Genomic DNA, 21,879 nt, shown 5'->3' on the forward strand with positions numbered 1-21,879 from the left:
CATCCTGCCTGCTTTGAACGCAACTACAGCTCTCATTCACCTCACATTAGCATTCAGATGGAATTACAGAATGATTCATGCAAGGCTTTAAGATTTTCGCCCACGTACACAATCCAGTTTTGATTTTCAAGCCAAATTATTATTGATTTCAAATTTGTAACCTTCCCCTTTTTATAATAACTTACACGAATGTTATCATATTTCCTACTATATTCATGCATTTTATAATAAGAAATCAAAACGGATGCATACATTTGCCTCCTGTCAGACACTACAACAAACACATCTCTCATAAATTTATAATCACTTTATGGACTACTGGCAATATTTTGTTTATTTTTTGTATAGTTTTTTTTAGTCTTTTTGCTTTAATGATCAATCCAAGCAATGATCCATCCAACTGACACTGAAAATCATGACAAATTATTATTGAATCTAGTTTTCATGCTTAATGAATGGGGGGCTAACACACAACCCTTAAACACTACACTACAACATAACTTCCTGCTTACTTCATATTCTTTAATGACTCTGTTCTCCAGCTGGGAAGCACACAGCTAGCACCCACCACCTGTCGGCCCTGGTGACCCCCGCTGAGCACTCCTTTGTGTGCGCGGCACAGCAGACCATCACCCTAATCTCCAGTGACCACCAGAAGGGTGTCACCGTCTCCATGTACGACATCCAGATCCAGCCCTTTGACATCGCCTCTGACTTCATGTTCAGTGAACGTAAGAACAACCTAGATATGATTCCTTCCTTGAGCAACACAGCCACGAGGAACAAGTCAACCTTCACCACTCACGGATTCTGTTTTCTAGTCACATATCATGAAGAAACAGATGATGAGACGATCATGAAACACAGAGGTTGCTGTGCTGTGGCCTTACATCTCTGCACTGACACACACACACTTACTGACACAAACACACACACACACACACAGCTCTCTGGGGGGTTATTGCTGCAGTGTGAGTAGTACTTTGGGCTGCAGAGAGGAAGACTGGGTAAAAAGAGAAAAGAGGGGGTGGGGATGCAAGAGAGACAAAAGAGACAAAAAGAGAGAGAGAGAGAGTCATTAGGACTTTATGAGTACAGTCATATCCTTGCCCTCAATGCAGCTTTTATAGACATACTCAGTGAACCTGACCGTCCTCTGAAGCCAATCACCTTGGAAGAATTATTTGCTCTGAACTGCTGTAAACTAGGCTGTGCTGCAATGCCGTTCTCCTATAGTGGGCATATACTGCTGTCCACAGGGAGAAGCAACATCACCTCTCATCTGCCGCCACATGTTCTGATGTCCTTCCTCCTTACAAACACAGAAGATATGTCCAAGCTAACATGAATTTAGCGGAGCTGATGCACAAAAGGCATCCAGTAGTATAACTGAATGAGAGAGAAAGGAAGCATCTGTTTGAAACTTGTGTCATTTAGCAAATGAATCCCTTGGGAGCAGACACACATGGACGCCGCCTCCATTATCCACTCCAATTACACACAGCCATGCAACACACTCACACACACAAGCTGCATGCTGCATGTACAGTATGCATACCTCTAACAGCTGTTGCCCAACTAAGGGGGTGAAACCATAGCCTCCTTGGCAGAGGTAATGATAAATATCATAACATTAAATAAATCCTTTACACTTAATGTAGCTTCATGTCATGAATAAATGGTAACTATTTCAGTGAATTTATAGAAATTACGTTACATGTAAAGTTTAGATCAATACAAAATGGGACAAATAACCTACAAAAATTATTAAAATTCAAGGAAATCAATTATTGGCAGTTTAATCAATAATGAATCTTAATGTTACTTGCAGCCAGAATTGAAGCCTGACTGTGTCTTTCACTCTATGCAGCCTACAAGTGTATCACCGACCAGCGGGAGCGCCTGGAAGAGACCCTCCCCATCGTCCTGGGTCTCATTTTGGCTCTCATCATTGTCATCACGCTCACCGTCTACCACTTCCACCTAAAGCTGACAGCACCCCAACCTCAGCTCCCCAGAGATCGCTCCATGTACAAGAACATGTAGTCAGCAGCAGCGGCTCCCCCGGCTCTCTCCAAAGCTACCCTGATAAAAGACTTGTATCCTCCATGTCCCAGGCCTAACACCAGAGGAAAGTGGTCGGCCATAGACTGATCCCCTGATAAGAAGAAATGTGTGTAGCCTGCACTGCAGGCCCACTGGAACTTTCCAGCAGCTAAAACACAGGTGAACGGGACAGCTTGGGGCCTAGCATGGATGTAGTTGGAGGGTCAACCCACAAAAATCAAACACCTGGCTGCTGAAGTGAATCTTTGTGCCATAAATTCATAGTTTGTATCACAGTGGTTAGAATTTTAATGAAAATAAAAACATTAATTTACGCCTTTAAGAAACTAAAATAGATTTTTGTTCAGATTGGTGTTTGTATGACATTTGAAAATCACCTCTTTCTTTCCTGACATCACTGAGGCCTACTTCATCACTTCAGACATTTTTATCCAATTGTCTTCAGAAGAGATTTTAGATATTTGCCTGAGTGTCTGCTGTTTGTCATCCTCTCCTCTCTGAAACTGCTGCTACTTAATTAATTACCTACTGTTGGTTCTGTATTTGCTAACCTCAACACAATTTTGTTCAAGAGTCCCTTTTTATTTCAGTTTTGAATGCAGCCATAGTGTTGACAGTGGACAAGTCTTGTAGTGTGTACAGTGCTGTGGCATTAAGAGTTGCAATGTTTTTGCTTCGACTTAAATATCTTTTCTCCACGCTGATGTATGAAACATATCAAAAAAAAAAAAAAAAGAAAGTCTGACTAAAAAAACGTCTATACTAATACTGAAGAATTTATCAGAATGCCATATGGGTGTTTATGAAATGCAGAGGTTATGAAATTAAAAAAATAATGTGTAAAATATTTTCAGAAACAAAGTCTATGCATAAACCTCTGCTGATGCAATCTTGTGCAGTATTCTTCTGTTCATTAAATAAATTAATGGAATCATCTCCACACCTCAGTGAAGTTATTTCTATTAGCATCACAACAGTACAGTGTCTTCAATCTTTCAAATTGAATGTCACAGTTTCTTCGTTGTTTTGGATTAAAACACATTAAACAAGACGAGAGTGGAATAGAAGGCCTGCAGGTGACTAATATACCTGATGTGAGTAAAGACACTGCAGGGATGAGGTATTGATTTTTTTGTCCGAATCTGAGCCATTGGAAGGAAACACAATATGAACAAATCTAATTGAAAATAAACAGAGCATTTGTGTCAGTGACACCTATTTGTTTCAGAAGCATGGGCATCATACATCATCCTCGGACATCAAAGTCAGAGCCCCTCGACCCAGTTTTACCCTCAGCTACTGGAAGTGATATTTTGATGAAAGGTCAACTCAAGACCTGAGAAGCTCGTTCAAACTTTTCCTCTTATCCTCTGACTGTTGTAAAATCTGACTAAGCTCAGATAAATCTGGTAACAACACCAACAAAATGGGAAACAAGGGACAAGTGTCTTTAACACTGCATTCTCTATAAAGCAAAGCAAATCAGTTCATTAATCAGTTAGGCAATAAACAAATAAATCACCAACTGATTTGATACTCAATTCATCATTTTAGTCAGTTTTGAAGATTATCTCTGGTTCCTTTCTCTCCAGCTGTAGGATTTGCTGCTTCTCTTTCTTATACGACAATTAAATGAATTTGGTTGGGTTTTATGTTGTTGATTGGACAAAACAAGGCAGCAGAGGACGTCATGTTTGAGATTTTAAAGAACCAAACAATTCATTGAGATTAGTCAGAAATGCTGCCCAATCATCATGTTAGTGAGCTCACGACAGTTTCAGGATTTAGTATTATTCATAAGGTATTTAGGGCTGAACTGGGATATTTTTGAACTGTAAATTGTTCTTTAGACTCAGTCACTTTTCTCATCTGCTTAAACTGAATGTAACATTAAGTCAAATAAAAATATTTATTTAGGCATTCAGCTCAAATTCATTTATATTGTTTTTACAGGCATACACCTTTATGAGTTAAATTATAGTGTTAAAAAACTTTATTTAACATTATCAAATTTCATTTAGTTTCTCATCAAAGTCTAGAATACATATTCTATTCTTAAAACTCTGACATTGGTTGGTATTATGTTGATTGAGTGTTAGCGGTATATTCTACTGACATAAATGATTTGAACGATGACCAGCCAACAGACTGTCCTCTACATTAGTCCACAAACATGACAGAAAATGAGTAACACAATTACAATGTTCCACATTATCAGGCCCTGATTGGAGGACTTACTAGTTAGATAGCAAAGAGTGTAGTTGTCAACTTTACAAAGCATCTAGATCTACAGAAAGAACACATGTAGCTCTTAGTTTTCTGCTTAATTCAAATGAACTAAAAACACACAATAACACCGTTGATCTCAGACCCACGTTCCTGCAAACATAACATGCTGCTTAGCAGGACCTCAGCAGTGTCGGTCCCTCTCACGTCATGTTTTGTAATGACAACAAAACTCACAACCAGGAACTGTGGCTCAGCTTCAGCCACATCTACACAACAGCTTCAACACAACAACTTACACACAACAACTTCAACACAACAGCTTCAACACAACAGCTTCAACACAACAGCTTCAACACAACAACTTACACACAACAGCTTCTCAACAACCTGAGAGATAGCACAACTCATACAACAGGTGCACAGTCGATGCTGCTAACACAACGCAGGGTGTCAGTGTGTGTTTGTAGCAGGGGACACAATCAGACATGGACACAATCAGACATGGACACAATCAGACATGGACACAAACAATGTAAAAGAACTCACCGGTCGCTGGTTCAGTTTCCTGTTGAGGCAGAAATCCACAAAAAATCCTCTCCGTCTCCGTTACCGTGGAAAACATCACGGAAACGTTTCCTCCGCCAGAAAAAGTTCAACACAAGTCACCACTTCCTCACCTCTGAACTCGCTTCTGAATCCAGGTGTTAGAATAAGTCTTCATATTGTGATTTTACTGTTCGTCGTTGTAAACAAAGTTTAAATCTCAGTTTTACTCTCAGTAAACTCACAGCTGGAGCTAATGCTGCTGATTGGCTCTGCTTTACGTCACTGTCGCGGTTCGACACCAGGGCCGGGAGAGCAGCATGCTTTACGGCAGAGCCCTGGAAGCTACCTGAGTGCAGACCTATGGTGCAGACAGACTTTACACAGGAGGTTAAACACGTCTCCTCAAATACCTGTTGAAGTATTATTGTATTTTACTTAACATGTATCCATTTTACTTATTATGTTTTAATGCTGAAGGAGCTAAATGCTGCTTCAAATAATTGTCCAAACTACCTGGAATATTATATTAATATAAAAATACTAAATTAATTCCTTCCTTACATAACTAAATATTTTAAAGATAATCATGTAACCAGCTTATTCACTCACTCACTCGCTCACTTATTAAACATTTTTAATTATATAATTAATTGCACTCAGTAGAGTTTAAACCTCTACAAAGGCCCAGTAGTCCTCTTATGAAACCTCATTTAAATTCACTAGATACAGATTTTTATGTGGATCTGCACCAAATTGCACACACGCAGAAATATCATTCATCTAAAAATGTCAGATTTTTCTTTTCTTTCAAGATCCATATAAGAAATCAACACTGTCTTAAACAAAGTGAAAATCCACCCCCTGATCCAGATTCGCACCAAAATTAAATGGGTTCTTCCCTGCTTTTGTGTAATGTTACAAAGAAAAGAACAACAAACAAATGGACAGGTGTGAAAGCCTGAACTCCCTGACGGAGGTAATAATACCACAGTCAGCCTGAAAAAGCCTATCATGTGTAATTTGTCACTGTGGAATAAACACTTTGCTATTAATTAATGGTATTAATTGTGTACTTTTCTTGCTGTAAATCTCAGATAATGGGTGAGGGTCAGGGTCGAAAAAAGTTCTTGGATAATAAATCAATAAAAGTAAAAAATACATTGACCAACAACCCTCTTACTGTCAGAGTTTTGACACAATTAACATGGAGTCGTCAAATATGGTGTGTTGTTGAATATGTAGATATTATTATATCATTCACCTGAACAGTAACTGAGTGACTCTACACTCTTCAGCCTGATCCTCACTGATGCCCTGCAGTCTGTGAGTTGCCCCAGCACTTTTATTTATTGGAGCCGTTGGCAGAGGTATCTCTCTCTGAGAAAGAAGCTCCATTCTCTGTTCCAGCCAGATCAATATCCCATTATAGTGCTTCAGAGGGAAATGGCTTAAAGGAAAGAAAGAGAAATAACCTCGTATATTATGGCAACACTGCTTCTCTGGTCAGAGGTGAAGTTAGGGTGAATTAGTTGATAATGATAGCTGTTGAATTCAGAGAATATGGGAGGACCAAAACAACAAAGAGAAGATGGACTGTTGATGGCTGAAAGGAAGACCCTCGAACAATCGGACAGTGTGCTGTTTGAAAGAAAAAAAATCTCGGCTTGATATGAGACACTGAGAGAGAAGAGGAGGCTGTCGAGGGTAATGAAGGAAAAATCCATGCAACACATCTCAATGTTTTTATGGGCGTTTTTTAATTGAAACCAGCTTCACTGATAACAAACATGCAGTATCACTGTACAAGCCAACACCACAGATAAGTGTTACTCATTCAAGTCCTGACACATTGTCAAGGATTAGCCAGAGGCACACACACACACACACGCTCGCACACACACTTTCAGATGTTGTACAGAGATAAACACGCTCTACCTCTTCTGCTGTTTGACATACACTGACACACACTCACACACACACAGTCATATTTACATATCACAGTGAATGATGGGTAAAAAACGACGCAGGGAGGAGGATTACACTGTTCTCCCGGTCCAACCAGAGATGAGAATGGCAGCACAGTTCCAGTGATAGCGAGTGTGTCTCTGACGGAGGTGGGATAAGGAGTGAGATGATGACAGTGACGATGTGAGTAGAAAACGAGACCTTTTATCAGCGTCCTAAAATCTGTGCGGTACGCAGGCGTCTTGGATGGGCGCCTCTTAGCGTTTAGAGAAACAGGATGAGCCTCCTAATATTAAAGAAAACACATCTGCGTAGAGTAAATCTTTTTTTTTTTTCTTAAGTCTGTGCTACATTTAAATGCATGGTGTAATTACAGTATCATAAATACAGGGCTTCATGGTTTCATAAATAGGTTTGGGGTATTGCTTGTATGAAATAACAACTGATATCACTGTCCGCTGACACGCTTTTAGAAATGTAAATCAAAACCAGAACAAACAAACAAAACCAAATAAACAAAAAAAAGGCCACACTACCAAAAAATAAAACTTCAATTCCAATAAATAAATAAATACTTTAAAACATCATACAAAATTCTGACATTACCCTTTTTCCCAACATTTAATGGAAGTTCTGTCTACAAATGTAAGATAATAAATATATTTAGTATTTTTAGTAACAGTTAGGTTTAGGTGGGTTTATTTGGGATATCTCATATCTTTAAGCAAAAACTGGATTATAAACAGTAGGAAAGATCTCTGCAGAAACTCTGTTTAATACTGCTCATATCACAATGGTTACGACACAATAAAATACTGCAAATTATCAAAACTGTACAGAAAAACTTACAAGTTTCTCTAAAATACATTTTCACTGTTAGTGTGTGAGAAGAAGGAGATGGAAGAGAGAGAGAGAGAGCCCCATCTCTGTTCAACCAGCGGAGCCGCGGCCCGTCCTTCAGATGGACTGATGATGCAGCAGCTGCGTGACAGTCACTACACATTTAAAACCTCTCTCCGCAGGTAGCCGATTGTTCTGCCCTCCGCTGCTCTGGTCTTGAGCAGAGCAGCAAGTTCCCAGGATTCCTCCACCTTGCCCGCAGCCCTCTGTAGCTTTTACTGATGGCTACGACGACTCTACACGGAGCTAGACACAGTCTGGTATGAGAGAAGACGGCAACAGGGCGAGCCAGCTCACACGTGTCTACTGGATGTCTACTGAGTTCCTCTGGCACAGCACAGTCTTCTACCCCAGTTCATATTTTAAAAATAGTAGACTTTTTTTTCTTCTTTTCTGTGTCGTGTGTGGTTTTTTAAAACATATTTCTTAGATATTCCTCAAGCTAATCTACGTCACGGTTACAGGTGTGAGTGTTAGTGGCTCGCCACCGAGCGGTGGAGTGTTTTGGCTGGGTGAGGGCAGTGCCACCCTGGTTGTGTGTGTGTACAGTAGGCTATGTGTGTGTTTTCAGTGTGGAAAAGGGCAGGGGTGGGCCGGCAGGTCAGCGGTGGCGGTAGTGTCTCATGAGGGGGACGATGCAGGAAGGAGGACCCGATAGCTTGAGGAAGGGGTGCTGGAGGAGCTCCTGGGCTGTGGCTCTCTGAGACGGCTCCCTCACCAGCATCAGGTCTAGGAAGGATCGCAGCACCGAGGACACCTGGAGGATTGAAATAAATACTTCAACTCTGGTCCTTTATCTCTTGAAAGATATAGGAACTTACAGTGACTTATATTTTTTTATGTATCGACAGATCTACCTTGTGTGATTCTTTTAGCCGAGGAGGCAGGTTGTCTCGTATCCTCCTCATGGCCTGCAGAGGGGGCTCATTGAAGTAAGGGGGCTCTCCATCCACCATCTCAATCACCATGATGCCTAAAGACCAAATATCCACCTGGACACACACCAAAGATTTGTTCTCGTCAGTGCAGTAAATGCTCCTGTACAGTACTGCGTTTCTTTAGCCTCTTTACAATCCAGCTCACTGATACTGTCAATGAAGATGGACACATCAACACTTTCACCCACAAGCAAGTTCAATTTCATTTGACACATTATCTCAAGGCAGTTTACTAAGTAAGGTAGAGACCTTACAATATTATAGAAAAACTCAAACAGTTCCCACAATGAGTGAGAAATGACACCAAAATATCCCGGTTACAAACTTTGCCATCTCGCACAGTGGCCATCATGGTATGGAGCCATGGTTGCAAGGTCCCACCGATTCATGCTCTCGACCAATAGTGAGTCAGTCTCAGCAGACAGTCATGACGTTTCACCACATTTTTATAGCATCATATAACGGATTCAACCACAAAAGAGAGCACTTGAACAAACATTAGAATGATGAGAACCACCAAAAGTGACAGAATCCATCTTGTTTTAAGTTTTGTTCACTATAATTTGGTCCATGTCCTATCCACTAACATGTAGGATGCTTTGGCTTCACTTTTGTACAGCGGTTGTGTCGTCTATCTTTATATACATTTTATGCATTCAACACATAGCAATGTTAGCCAGTGTGTGTGTGTGTGTGTGTGCGTGTGTGTGTAAAAAGTCCTCACCTCTGTCCCATAAGGTAGTCTAGAGATGACCTCTGGTGCCATCCAGTACGGCGTGCCCACGAGGGACTTCCTCTTGGGCACCTCTTTGGAAACTTGGGCACAAAAGCCGAAGTCTGATAACTTGATCTGAAAACACACACGCAGCAGAGACTGTATTAGTTCAGAACCTCAGTGTCTGAAGTCAAGAAGCGCACTGACCCATTGTGATGAAGAGCTCTCATAGAAGACACTAATCCCTGTATTAGTGGTTAATTATCCTTCAATTAATCATGTCTTATCAGCTCGTTCGGAGGCATTAGGCAGGATTTAATTACTAGGGCATGAGTGGTAATTGATGATGATGAGTTTCTGGCACTGGCTGTTGACAAGTAGCGGGAGTGACACCCATGAGAAGGTCAGTGAGTGTGTGAGAGAGTGTGTCGACATCGCCACTGACAGGAACAATGGTGATGGTTACTAAAACCTAAGGTATGAGTTTAAGTGAGTATCTTCAGGTTTATTAACAAACCAAAGACACACACACAATCATCATATGCACTTACTCTGCCATCGCTGGTCAGGAGAATGGAGTCGCTCTTGATGTCGCGGTGAATGACGCCCTGTGTGTGCAGGTAGGACAGAGCCCTCAGCACCGACAGACACACTGTAGCAATCTGCTCCTCGTTCATCCTGTGAGGACACACACACACACACACACACACACACACACACACATAAACATGTGTCAGCGATAACTATGAAAGTAGAAGAGAATAACACTGGAAACTTTCAATGTTTTCCAGACGTCCTAAAACCTCAGAATCATAAAAAAGCAAGGGACGGTCTTCACTCATTTATCAATATTTATTTTTTGCCCTCGATGTCAAACTCTCTTGTGAAGTAGTTAATAGTAATCGTCCCACTGTATTTGTCAAATGACATTTAATTACCCCTGCCAAGGAGGTTATGTTTTCAGTGGCGTTTGTTTGCTTCTTTCTTTGCCTGTTAGGTTTGGGTCTGGGAAGAACCATATGAATTTTAGTGTGAATCGGGATCAACGGGCCGATCCAGGATTTTTTTTTCACTTTGTAATAATATTTGATTTCATTCTAATTTTCCCTTTTATTTTTTATTGAATTCTAAACTTAAGTTGTAAGTAATTTGTCTACTTAATTCACATGTTTTCTGTATTTCTTTTGTATTTTCTTTCTCTGTAGTGCAATGTGGGAAATGGTATAGTATGGAGGCTGTGAAAAAGTAAAGAAAAAAGTAAAGTCTTAATTTATATTCAAAGAAAGTAGATATTATATGATGATATTATAACCACCAAATGGAGAAATATATTTCCATATTTTAAATAACATTTTTAGAGGTAGAAAATACAATGTCTGATTGCAGATTTTGCTGTCATCCTAAAGAGATTACAGTCTTACACAGCTGATATGGAGCAGAAATCCGGTTTGAAAATATCCCCATATAGCCTGCAGCGGCTGTAGCTGTGATGTGCTCAGCAGGCAGGAGGGTCCCATATGGAGAGACAGGGCGATGCAGTGTGTCTGACTGAGCTCACACACAAACTCCCAGCTCCACTGAACATTAACATCTAGACCCAGCTGGCCCGACCATGCTGTGTGTGTGTGTGTGTGTGTGTGTGTGTGTGTGTGTGTGTGTGTGTGTGTGTGTGTGTGTGTGTGTGTGTGTGTGTGTGCCCCCACTCTGAGCAGCCAGCACATACAGTACATGTGCAGATACAGAGACACTAATTTGCAAGCATAAACTAAAGAAACAAACATACATGTCATACGTGTACGACAGTAAAGACATCCACAGTCATGATTGCTCATTTTAACACTCACACTCACCGATCTCTAAAAGATCCCACTGTAGGAGTTGTCACTTAGATACGTTATGTGAAACAACCCCCAGGCCACACACACACCCACACACACACACACACACACACACACACACCCACACCACACTGCAGCAGATTTTATTGTCACACATGTATGCATTTACAATCACGAGAAATAAATGAGCCTTCTGCTAACGGAAAAACAACTGGCTAACCCAGAGTGAAGGGGATGGAGACGTGTACGCAAAGACAATTCACCTCTTACCGATAACCAACCCCCCACCCCCACCACCCCATCCTATGCCGCCTATCCCCCGCTCACACACACACACACACACACAGAAATGAACGCAGACAATCAAAAGCGAGGCCTGCTCGCTGAAATAGAAAATTGTTTCAAACAGAAAGTAAAACACAATTTTAATGAGCCTGTAAAGGTTGTCAGGGGGAGAATTACACACACACCTACGCACACACACACAAACAGACACAAACACACACACCAGTAAACACAAATACATATGCTTTTGCACTTACACTGGATAAAATCCCTGTGAAGTGCAGCTCATTAACCAACTCTCAAAGCATAATTGAAATTTGAACGTGATTGAAATAGTTCAGGTGCGGGGACGGCTGTTCTGCCACTGCTGACACGCCTCTGTGTGTGTTCCGTGTGTGTGTGCGTGTTCAAAAATCTCGTTGTGTGTACACTCCTTGCCAGTGACCCAGCGCGGTGGTGAGGCTTGTGCAACGTGAGGCAGGCAGCAGTTATTCCCACAACAAAAGGCTTAACAGAAATAGCACAAAGCTTTCACCTGGACAAATATGGCTGAAATTACAGAGGAGAAACACAGCGCTGTATTCCTTACATCATAAATACATATAGTATGATGCACAATAATTACATAAAGTGGTTAATCTGTATGTCTATTAACCAAACAAAATATAATACAGTGATAATACATGTGAAATGATGTCTTTGAAAGTTCCATTTAACAAATGTGTATTTTACTCTCTTTCTTTGTGCCATTATTCCGATTTGACTTTGAATATTTAAAATACAAATTTCAAACTCACATTTAGTATAAATTAAATCCAACACATGGAGTGGCTATGAGTGAGAGACGATGACAAAGAGAGCGAGTTAAAGATAAACGTGTACCCAATAGTATCCTGTTTACTGAGATATCTTTTAGTACATGCACATGTGTACTGAAACTCTATCGCACACACACATACACACACTGAACACTCAAAGCCTCAGCAGACCGTGTTATTAGCATCCGACACCGCACAGTGCTAATTCTGACACTCCACACAAATGACTGTAATTAAACACCAGACACAAAGTAAACTTAAAACAATGAGGTGGCAGCTTTGACGCACGACTCAACAACAGAGAAGCAATTAGGGAAAGTTAGAGAACAATAATCCTGAAAAACTACCAATACCAGGACTGGACAACCCACCAGCTTGAATTTCCTGCTTGTCTTTTTACTGATGTGTACTGATGTGTCCACATGATTTTTTAACAACCCATGCTCACTTACAAATTACCAGCTAAACCCTTTTTGAATCATTCAGACATAACAAGTACAAATGGAGGATGTGAACCTTCTCCCATGTGGCTGCTGTCTCAGTCTGACTCAATATCACACTGGCTATTTCTTTTATTTACTTATGCACATATCACCATCAGTCCTTCTGCACAGAGTGTGTCCAAAATGCAGCTGTTTATAGCAACAGTTTGTCAATTTCGGTGTTGCGCTTATTGTCTTTCTTGCCGAGACCTAGAGAAGAAGATTGAAACCACTACACAACAACCACAACAGCAAGGGGTTGATAAGCCTAACTTAGCACAAAGGCTGGAAGCTAGCCTGGCACTTTCCAAATGGATAGTGCCTACTGGCAGCTATAAAACTGAGCATGTTGTATTGTTTTTGTAAAAACCTCTGGTTGCCAGGCAACTTGTTACACTTTTGTGTCAACCAAAAGCGTTAACACATGTCCACTACTGACTTGCAGACATGTTTTAAGCATTGACTGTATGTAAAGATGGACGACATGACCACTTCCCAAAATGAAAGCAAGTCATCTTGCTCGCCCCCTGGTGGCTGCAGTATAGGTCCTGAGCCCTGCCTCCTCCATGTTAGTGCATGGGACATGGACCAAACAAAAAAATGTAATGTTTCCATAGACCATCTATGTCAATTTAAGTAAATCTTATTACACTGATTTATATTAAAATGTTCTTTTTCGATATGTTTAAGTATGTTGATGACTGTTAACTCCACATAATGTCAAAAGCCCAAGATGGTGGCACCCGTATCTACTTTTATACAATGAGAGTCAGTGGAGACACGTCATGCATCTTTATAAACTGTACAGTCTATGTTTAGAAGGCAGATTACCTTCACACAGAAACAGATAAGATGGTTACCTCTGTTTGCAGCCTATCTGCTAAACTAGCTGTCCCCTGGGTGTAGTGGCAGTTAGATTGCCTAATCTCTTTGCAAGTAAGTGAAGAAGTGTGCTTCCCAAAATGTCAAACTATTCCTTTAATTGGTCCTCCCGTTCTGCTATATTTGGTGATTCATTTTAGGGGTGATTGATTTTACTTGTGACTCGTCATTCATTTGTTTAAAGCTAACAGTCTAGATCTTAGAACTCCCTCTAACTCTTTTAATTCTGTGATTGTGACTGTTTGACTCCAGAGTCAACTTCAGGACTTTTTTATTGTTATTTTACACCCCAGCATAATCCAAGGTTACCTGGTGTGAGTCACAATGTCAGTGAGTGCCCCACCCTCCAGGAACTCCATCACGACCCACAGCTCGTCTCCCACCAGGTAGCTGTTGTACATGTCCACCACGTTCTCATGATGGTAGTCCCTCATAATCACCACCTGAAACACAGGGAGACAGATTTTAACTGGTGCTACATGATTATTATAATCAAAATCGCAATCCCAATGTTAGCCTGTTCAATTATATAAGCTTGAAAACCTGCGATTTGATTAAATAAAATACTGTGGGGGGTAGATTTCCATAGCGATACGTTTTTAGTATTTTGCTTTACAAGCTCATAACTTTGTATGTTCAAGTGATGTACGTAAAAAAAATCAGAAATCTGTGCATTTTCTTTAAATGCCAAGCAATCACACTCAAAATACCACTTTATTATTTTTCATTATTTAGTATTTATTTTTATTATAACCCAATCCCAAATTGTGATATTGTCCACATTAATTGCAATATGGCTTTACCTAATTTCAATATATTTTTCCTTTTCAGTTTCTTTGTAATTATGTGTTTTTATTGGAATGTGTCATGATGTAGAGCTATTACAAACCTTGGCCTAAAAAATATATATTCTGTGTGTGTGTTTGTCTGTAAATTTAATTACTGTATCAGAATGAATGTTAAATATGTTGTAAAGACATGATCCACTATTTCATTACTTTATTTAATTTATTCATGTAATTACAATTATTTATTAATTTAACTCAAGTGGAGGCATTACTGTAAAAGGATTACAGTCAGCAATTAATGAGATTACATAAACAAAATTAGTTCTCAGCTGAACACCCACAGCTTCAGATCTGTGTTCACTGTACACACATGCTTGTATGTATACCAGCATATATTCTCGTTTTTATGTAAAACAAGCTATCATGAAGTTTCTCTGCAAATAAGATTTATTTCAGTGCAAATGACACAGAGCTCATTTTTCAATAATTGCTGAACCATAAATAGAATTAGCCATGAATTTATTTGTTGCCTAAGGTCTTCAACATGAACATAGCTTCGTTTTCAGTAAATAAATTCTATTATGGATGTAAAATGTGTCTTTGGATGGCCATGAACAGGGAAATAGAGGAAATTTGAACGTGTGTTATTCTATAATAAGCAAGCTGATGTAATTCTGTGGAATAGGGATATTTATTTTCATCTATTAGGGATAAAATGAATCATCTTTAATGATACTTCTTGAACTGGTTTCATCTGGGCTGCTGCTTGTTTGAGCCAACAACAGTCAGAGACAAATGGGAGCTCTGATCTCACATGTGAGGAGTTTTGAGGAGTGCCTATCATTCACTGGATCCAGCAACACTGCAGTTAATCCGTCAGTCTCTCTCACCTCATTGAAGAGCAGCTCTCTCCTCTGCTGTTTCCTGAGGTCCATCTTCTTAACAGCCACCTGCTTGCCGCTGTGTTTCTCGCTGGCGATGCACACAATACCCGTGGAGCCCTCGCCGATCTTGATAAAGCTGTCCAGGTATTCCCGAGGGTCGCCTGTAGCAAAGCAAAAACACAGCTCAGTTTTAATGTAGCACCAGAAAACTAAAAGGGGGGGCACGTGAAGCATTTCCGTATCTCTCTCATTTCATTTTCCATTTCTGACCTGGGTTGACCACCAGCTGAAGTGCAGCTCTGAACTGCTCGTGGGAGACTCTAGAGGGTTGGGTATCCGAGCTAGAACCCCAGGAAGGAGGGGGATAGGCCCCCGGGGGGATGTAAGGTGATGAAGGCTGTGAGTACGCCCCCTAGATGGAAACACACGCATAGCAAAAATTAAATGTTATTTTCCTGCAGTTATTGAATTTGGGAAACTTAAAGGGACCTTTGAGGTCATTTTCATGCAAAAAACTGTAATTAACATTGACTGGTCTTAATCTGAATGGGTTACCAAATGCATGCAATAAACACATATTTAAACTACAGAGACTTGAAAACAGAATAAAAAGCATCTTTCCTACAATAATCTACAGGATATGTGAAATCATGGTATCTCCAAAACGCCTACTTTTCAGGCTAATTTTCCATTGTCGACAATGCTTTTTTTTAGATAATCTAATGTGTTTTTAGGTTTTGCATGGCTTTTTTATTATAAAAGCTCACAGCATATTGATCATAACACTTAAGTTTATTCGGAAATAAAAAAAATGTCACTAGGCAGTTTAACCATAGTTTAACAAATCATTATCCCATTCAAATGACATGATGCTGATTAAACTTTTATGTGTATCAGCTCTAAAAATGCTGACTGTGAGCATACTGTACCTGAGGGGTGTACGGTGGGCTCGGCTGGGAGGGAGGGTGATGGTAGGGTGAGGGTTTGTAATGGTGAAAGACAGGGGGGTAGGGTAAGTGTGCTGGGGGGTAGCCTGGTGGCTTGGTATGGCTCTGAGGTAGCTTAAGAGGCCCTCGGGGGTAGGTGTCAATGCCCATAACCTGGGGACTGCCGTCACGTGATGGACGCTCGTAGTCACCCTGGAGGAGACAGAAATGACAAGGTTATTTAATCGATTGATCTCAAAATTAAAAAACAACTAGAAATATGAGTAACTTTCAGCAAATATGGTGACAATCTCCCATACTGTTCCCGAGTTATGGCGTTCCTGAGCGCTGAATAATACATGCATGAGCACACAGTAAAATGTCGGCTCTACTCCCAGGTAAGGCAGCAGGTACGTTGGCCCGCAACAAACTTAATGGATATCATTTAGTCGACAGGACAGGGGCCATACTTTATCATTAGTATCCCACAATGCTCCTCAGTTGCTCCATTCATCAACTAGGAGCCAAGAGAGAATCCAGATCTGGGACACACCTCTTCCTCAAGATCCCAGAAACACGTGAGCGTATACACACACACACACACACTCACACACACACACACACACACACACACCCACCCACATACGCACACACACACACACACACACACACACACACACAGCGAGAATGTTGAGTTTAACTTAGAAAGACCTATTAAAAGCTCAGTTGTATGACTCAGCTTAAATTATCTGACTCATAAAGAGGCCTGGTGTACACACACACAAACACTCTCAAATGACACAAATGACAACACTAGTACTGATTTCATAACTCAGTGACTTTATAGTCAGCATCAAACAATGTCAGTGTATAAAGGTGGAACCTGTTCTCTGCAACAATGGTCATGGCTAATAGAAAACAGAAAAGGACAGACTGACTTGTCTAAACCACAGTATAATGGATTGAATAGTGATGCAAACATATTATGGTGCCTAACTTGGCTTAAATGTTGAAATCAATTTTGCATGTTCAACTGCATCATATATAAAAACAGCCGCAGTCATGAATGAAGCGACAGCCTGCATATAAAGACAGTATCTACCAAAGGAAAAAAAGAAAAAGATGCAGTGCAAAGGTAAAATATCAATATTCGAGGACAGTCGATAGGAGTGAATCATGCTAACTCCACCATGTAGAGATTCAATTGAATTACGTTTGCAACAGCCCCAAAATATGCTCTTCAACCAGCAGGTTTTTTAGTCATACATTCTCAAGAGGATAAAAGAAAAATCCATCTCTTTCCCGTTCCTTTTATTTGTTTCTCTCTCTGTGTGCCTTTTTTTACACTTAGACAAAGACACACAGACACAGACACACACACACACACACACACACACACACACACAGACACACACACACACACACAGAGCAGGAGGAGGAGGAGCACTGATATGTTAGAATGGTGTATAATTACATGGTGTGAACTCTTTTAATCAATCACTCAAGGCAGGTGTGTGTGTGCTTGTATGTGTGTGTGTGTGTGTGTGTGTGTGTGTGTGTGTGTGCGTGTGTGCATGTGTGTGTGCGTGTTTCTGTATGTGCGCGATGGAGGGGCGGGCTGCCACTGGGACAGCCCAGCCTAGCGCCCCACTATCATTGGCCAGTACCACTAGCTGGCTGTCAGCCAGGGGTCTCCTGATCCATGTTGGTTAAACGTGCATTAATCTGAGTTTGGCAGGGTAATCAACAACCTAACTCAACTGTGAAATTGAATTCCGCGGTGGAACATCGTTCGGCCAGTTTTATGCTAAGGCTGCAGAAAGGGAAAGTGCCGCAACATCAATTTGTCACCGAGAGCTGCGGCACTGAGCTCAGACTCGCCACCAAACAGAAAGAAAGAGAGAGGAGGAGAATGGAAGGAGGAGAGAGGGAGTGTATTTGTTTGTGTCTTTGTGTGTGTGCATGTGTCTGTGTGTGGCCGAGTCTCTGGGCTGTCTACTGTTACATCCCCACTGGCTCCCAACAACAGCGGCGAAAAAGAAGGATTTACTTCAGTGGTGTGAGCAGGCTGAATGAGGGAAGAGGAAGAAAAGGCGGAGAAGGAGAGAGGATAGAGAGGGGTGGGTTTGTTACAGGGTCCATGAGCCGAGAAGAATAGTGATTCTTAAGCTGCCAGATGACTCCTTGTTTTTTCCCCCTTATCACTGCTGAAAAATCTTCAAACACTACAAGGCAAATTAGCGCACATTGATTCCACCACCGCACTTCATCACAGCCTCTATTCATTTCATTTAAACACATAAACAACCAATTAAACATCAAATCTGTTAACAAAAATACACCATACAACATAGTCAGAGGGATTTTTTCTTACAGCATTTTCTGTCTTTTTAGATCATTACACAAGTTGTGGATGAGTTGAGTCCTAAATATTTGCATTGACTACAAACTGCACATTTCCAGAGAAGTAAATGTGCCTCCTTAAGAAAAAGAAACTCAGAAAATGGGGATAATAAAGAATATATAAGAAAAAAATGACCTCTCCCTGCATCACTTCCAATCCTGCTACTCTTGCATTCTTGTTTTTTTTTTACTGAGTAGCTATTTACTGAAGCATGCAGGTTAAATGGTTTTTCATCAAGGCACCCTGGGATCTACATCAGCAAACCCAGTTTTCCTCTCAGCTACTGGACTCACTGGGTGTGAAGGAGGGATATTGGAGAGCAGTACACACTCCTGTATAACGGACCTAATGGGGCACTGAACACTTTGGAGAACGATATGAACAAAGTGACCGAACCCCTGCTGTTGCATTGACTCGCTGCATATTTTGCTCCCCGCTAAAATCTTCTACTAACCTGCAGTATTCTAATATGTCCTACAGCTGCAAAGGCAGTTCTGTTTAATAATACTGGCATAAAAGAATCACAACTGGAAACATATGGTTACATTACACAACCACTAAAGCATGGGACGTTTGTTTGCTCTCGGAGTCTCTGTGTGGGAAAAATCTCTTGGGTGTCTCTGCCTCTCCCACAGCTCCACTGGAGAACATCACAGACTGCAACACACACTCGGTCACTAGAGCTTGCAGTGAAGGTGTTTCTCACACAAGAGGAAGCAATAGCCTATTAAATGTCAATATCAGGTCATGCTACTGGGCAATTTTACTCGTAATCAAGTCGGTCATTTTACATTTACTGCACAGTTTACATTTTTATATCGTTGGCTTTCTGCTGAATATAATTTTATTTCAAATCCTTGGTTAGGAAGATTCATGTGTAAGTATAGCCTCTGGGCTCAAAATGTCAATTCTATGCAGATGACACTGCTGTGTCACTGTTTAACCTGACCTGAACCTTGTCCTTTAGATTTTTATTTCCATTAATAACACCAATGATCTTTGATTTGACTGACCCAACAAGTATCATAAATAATGATGTCATAATAGTGAATCTGGCACCCTCATATATATAAAATCCCACAGCAGTTTCTGTAAAGGGCATACAAAATATTTTTTTGTAAACCTGAATACAATTCTCAGTACCTTGTATTGTCATTATTATTGTTCATCTTTCCACACTAGCCTGAGTCAGAAATCACTCTATTGTCTGCAGGTAGTGGTGGTAGATATGAGGCCTCTGCACAAATCTGACAGCATGTTACTCAGATTTCCTCTTTTGTCATGATACCTTAGGAACATCTTTTTATTTACTGTAGTAGTAGCAGAAGCGGTTGAGATACATAACATTTATCATTGTAAAACAACACAATTAGTACCAAAACATGACAGTTGATTTCATGTTTTTGCCAGTTCTTCTCTGATTCAGTCATGTCTACTTGAGGTTCTGAGGATTTCATTTCCTTTTTCATTTCTTCCTGCCATGTCATTGCCTCTCGCCTCTTTCTTTCTTTACTACATTACTTTGTGCTTCTCTGTGTCTGGTCTGTGTAATTCACAGCTTTCTGGTCGATGGTCAACCTGCGCATTAATTGATCTGTGTGCGGAGACAGTGGCAACTGAGGATGGCTAATTCTGTATGTGGCAGTGGCTGCATCCTTTAGAGAAGAGTAGATTAGCTGCTGACACTGTCTATCTGGCAAGAGGACCAGAAAAGAAATGTACAAAGAGAGACTGTGAAAGAAACCTGGGCTGAGAGAGTGGAGGGGAAAAGGGAGGAATATTTAAATGTGACTGCAGGTGGATGGGAGGTGGGACTAAACGTGGGCACACATCTGTGTAATTTTCTCTGAAATGTTTCTACAGACTTGTCAGGGTTGTGTTGAAACATGTTTCCTGGACAGCCACTGCAATTTGGTAGCTTATAAAATATGCTCTGCAGTACAGAGTAAACACTACTAAAATCCTTGTCACAACTATTTTCCTCGATGAATAGGCCTTTTATATAAATTCATACTGTTGCATAAATAGTGCATAGTTTAGGGTTTTGTGTAGTTACCTTAGCTATGGTCTGTGAGTTAGCGAGACTCTCCGAGAGGCGAGGGTAGGTGTAGGAGCTGTATGGATGGGCCTGTGGAGGGTGCTTGAAAGCGCCGCTGGCTGCATAGGGGACATTTGGCTCCTGCAGCCCGGAGCCTGACCGAGATCGCTGCCTGATAGCTGGCGTAGGGCTTGTCTGCGTCACATAGGAACTCTTGGGTCGCTTTTCGTATTCGTCCCGCAGGCCACCATAGCTCCACTCACTGTCTGGGTAGTTGATCTGCTCACTGTGTAGTGAAGCACGAGATGGCGTGCCCACTGAAGTGTCCCGGTAGTCCTGACTGGACGAGCCCCCCACAGATGCCCGATAGTAGCCACTGGAACCCACCCCGCTCCCCACGGTGGAGGCCACTTCATCGACTGAGCGCCCTTTGCTCTCCAGGTAGGTGTGGTAGTCCGGCGGCATTTTGCCATAGTCTGATTTTTGGGGCATGGCGTCTGGGTAGAAGGGGCTGCGTATGGGGTGCGAGTGGCCATTCTGCTTGGTGAATCGATAGTGCCTCCCCACTGCCCAGTCCCCATCTATGGAGAAGCTCGGCTTGCCAGGGTCCAGAGAGAAGTCCCTGCTGGCGGTGTCTAAGTCACAGGAGTAGCGGGAGTAGTAGTGGTTGAATCCGTTCTCCTCCGGGGCGTTGGGATGACCACTGCCTGAGGGTTTGGAGCTGCTTCCAGCCTGGTGGGGACCCGGTGGACTCTCTTTACGCAGGGAGTTGGAGCGTGTCACTGAGATGTTGTCGAACTCTTCTAGGAGGCCATTGATGGATGCATCTTTGGGTGGCCGGTTACCTCGAACGATGGTCTACAAGAAGAACAAACACATTTACACTTAACATGCAGAGAGGCTGCTGTCTGAGAGTTTGATGGAGCCCTGATACTGTGGGTTGCAGGACATTTGATTTCAGTTTAATCATTCCTGGTTGAAAATAGAAAGATGAATTGAAATTCCACTTTAATTAACTAAAAAACATACATTTTTAAGGCTGGAATTTCAATGCATGTGTATCAGGGCTTTGTGACAAGTATGAAATGAATCATAACTTGCGATAAATTAATGCTGGTGTTGGTCACCGGAGAGGATCAGCAGGCATTGGTCTAAACAACCACCAGTTGTTGTG

At 41.3% G+C, this 21,879-nt stretch overlaps 2 protein-coding genes and 1 long non-coding RNA gene across 10 annotated transcripts in view; 1 reads left to right on the forward strand and 2 right to left on the reverse strand.

Annotated features, from left to right (window-relative positions):
• lamp5 (lysosomal associated membrane protein family member 5) overlaps positions 1 to 3,003 on the forward strand; it is a 5,405-nt gene extending 2,402 nt beyond the window's left edge. Inside the window, exons 5-6 of the mRNA XM_069514515.1 lie at positions 543 to 731; positions 1,871 to 3,003. Coding sequence (XP_069370616.1) covers positions 543 to 731; positions 1,871 to 2,046 — 365 coding nt within the window. The 3' untranslated portion in view covers positions 2,047 to 3,003. The remainder of the gene's footprint in view (positions 1 to 542; positions 732 to 1,870) is intronic.
• The window catches only part of LOC138405503 (uncharacterized), a 26,342-nt gene extending 21,198 nt beyond the window's left edge, over positions 1 to 5,144 (reverse strand). The window contains exon 1 of one of the 2 annotated variants that reach the window (XR_011239262.1): positions 4,843 to 5,144. This is a non-coding gene — a long non-coding RNA (uncharacterized lncRNA). The remainder of the gene's footprint in view (positions 1 to 4,842) is intronic. The other variant, XR_011239263.1, reaches the window with a different exon arrangement.
• Positions 5,145 to 6,578: 1,434 nt separating this feature from the next.
• Positions 6,579 to 21,879, reverse strand: part of pak5 (p21 protein (Cdc42/Rac)-activated kinase 5) — a 63,936-nt gene continuing 48,635 nt past the window's right edge. For all 7 annotated transcript variants that reach the window (XM_020091621.2, XM_020091618.2, XM_020091617.2 and 4 more), the window contains 9 exons: positions 20,724 to 21,563; positions 16,267 to 16,476; positions 15,608 to 15,749; positions 15,344 to 15,498; positions 13,975 to 14,108; positions 9,912 to 10,038; positions 9,370 to 9,495; positions 8,565 to 8,699; positions 6,579 to 8,464 (listed from right to left, as the gene is read on the reverse strand). In XM_020091621.2, coding sequence (XP_019947180.2) covers positions 8,309 to 8,464; positions 8,565 to 8,699; positions 9,370 to 9,495; positions 9,912 to 10,038; positions 13,975 to 14,108; positions 15,344 to 15,498; positions 15,608 to 15,749; positions 16,267 to 16,476; positions 20,724 to 21,563 — 2,025 coding nt within the window. In that variant the 3' untranslated portion in view covers positions 6,579 to 8,308. The remainder of the gene's footprint in view (positions 8,465 to 8,564; positions 8,700 to 9,369; positions 9,496 to 9,911; positions 10,039 to 13,974; positions 14,109 to 15,343; positions 15,499 to 15,607; positions 15,750 to 16,266; positions 16,477 to 20,723; positions 21,564 to 21,879) is intronic.

This window comes from Paralichthys olivaceus, chromosome 19 (genome assembly GCF_024713975.1).
Source record: "Paralichthys olivaceus isolate ysfri-2021 chromosome 19, ASM2471397v2, whole genome shotgun sequence".
Lineage (NCBI taxonomy): Eukaryota > Metazoa > Chordata > Actinopteri > Pleuronectiformes > Paralichthyidae > Paralichthys > Paralichthys olivaceus.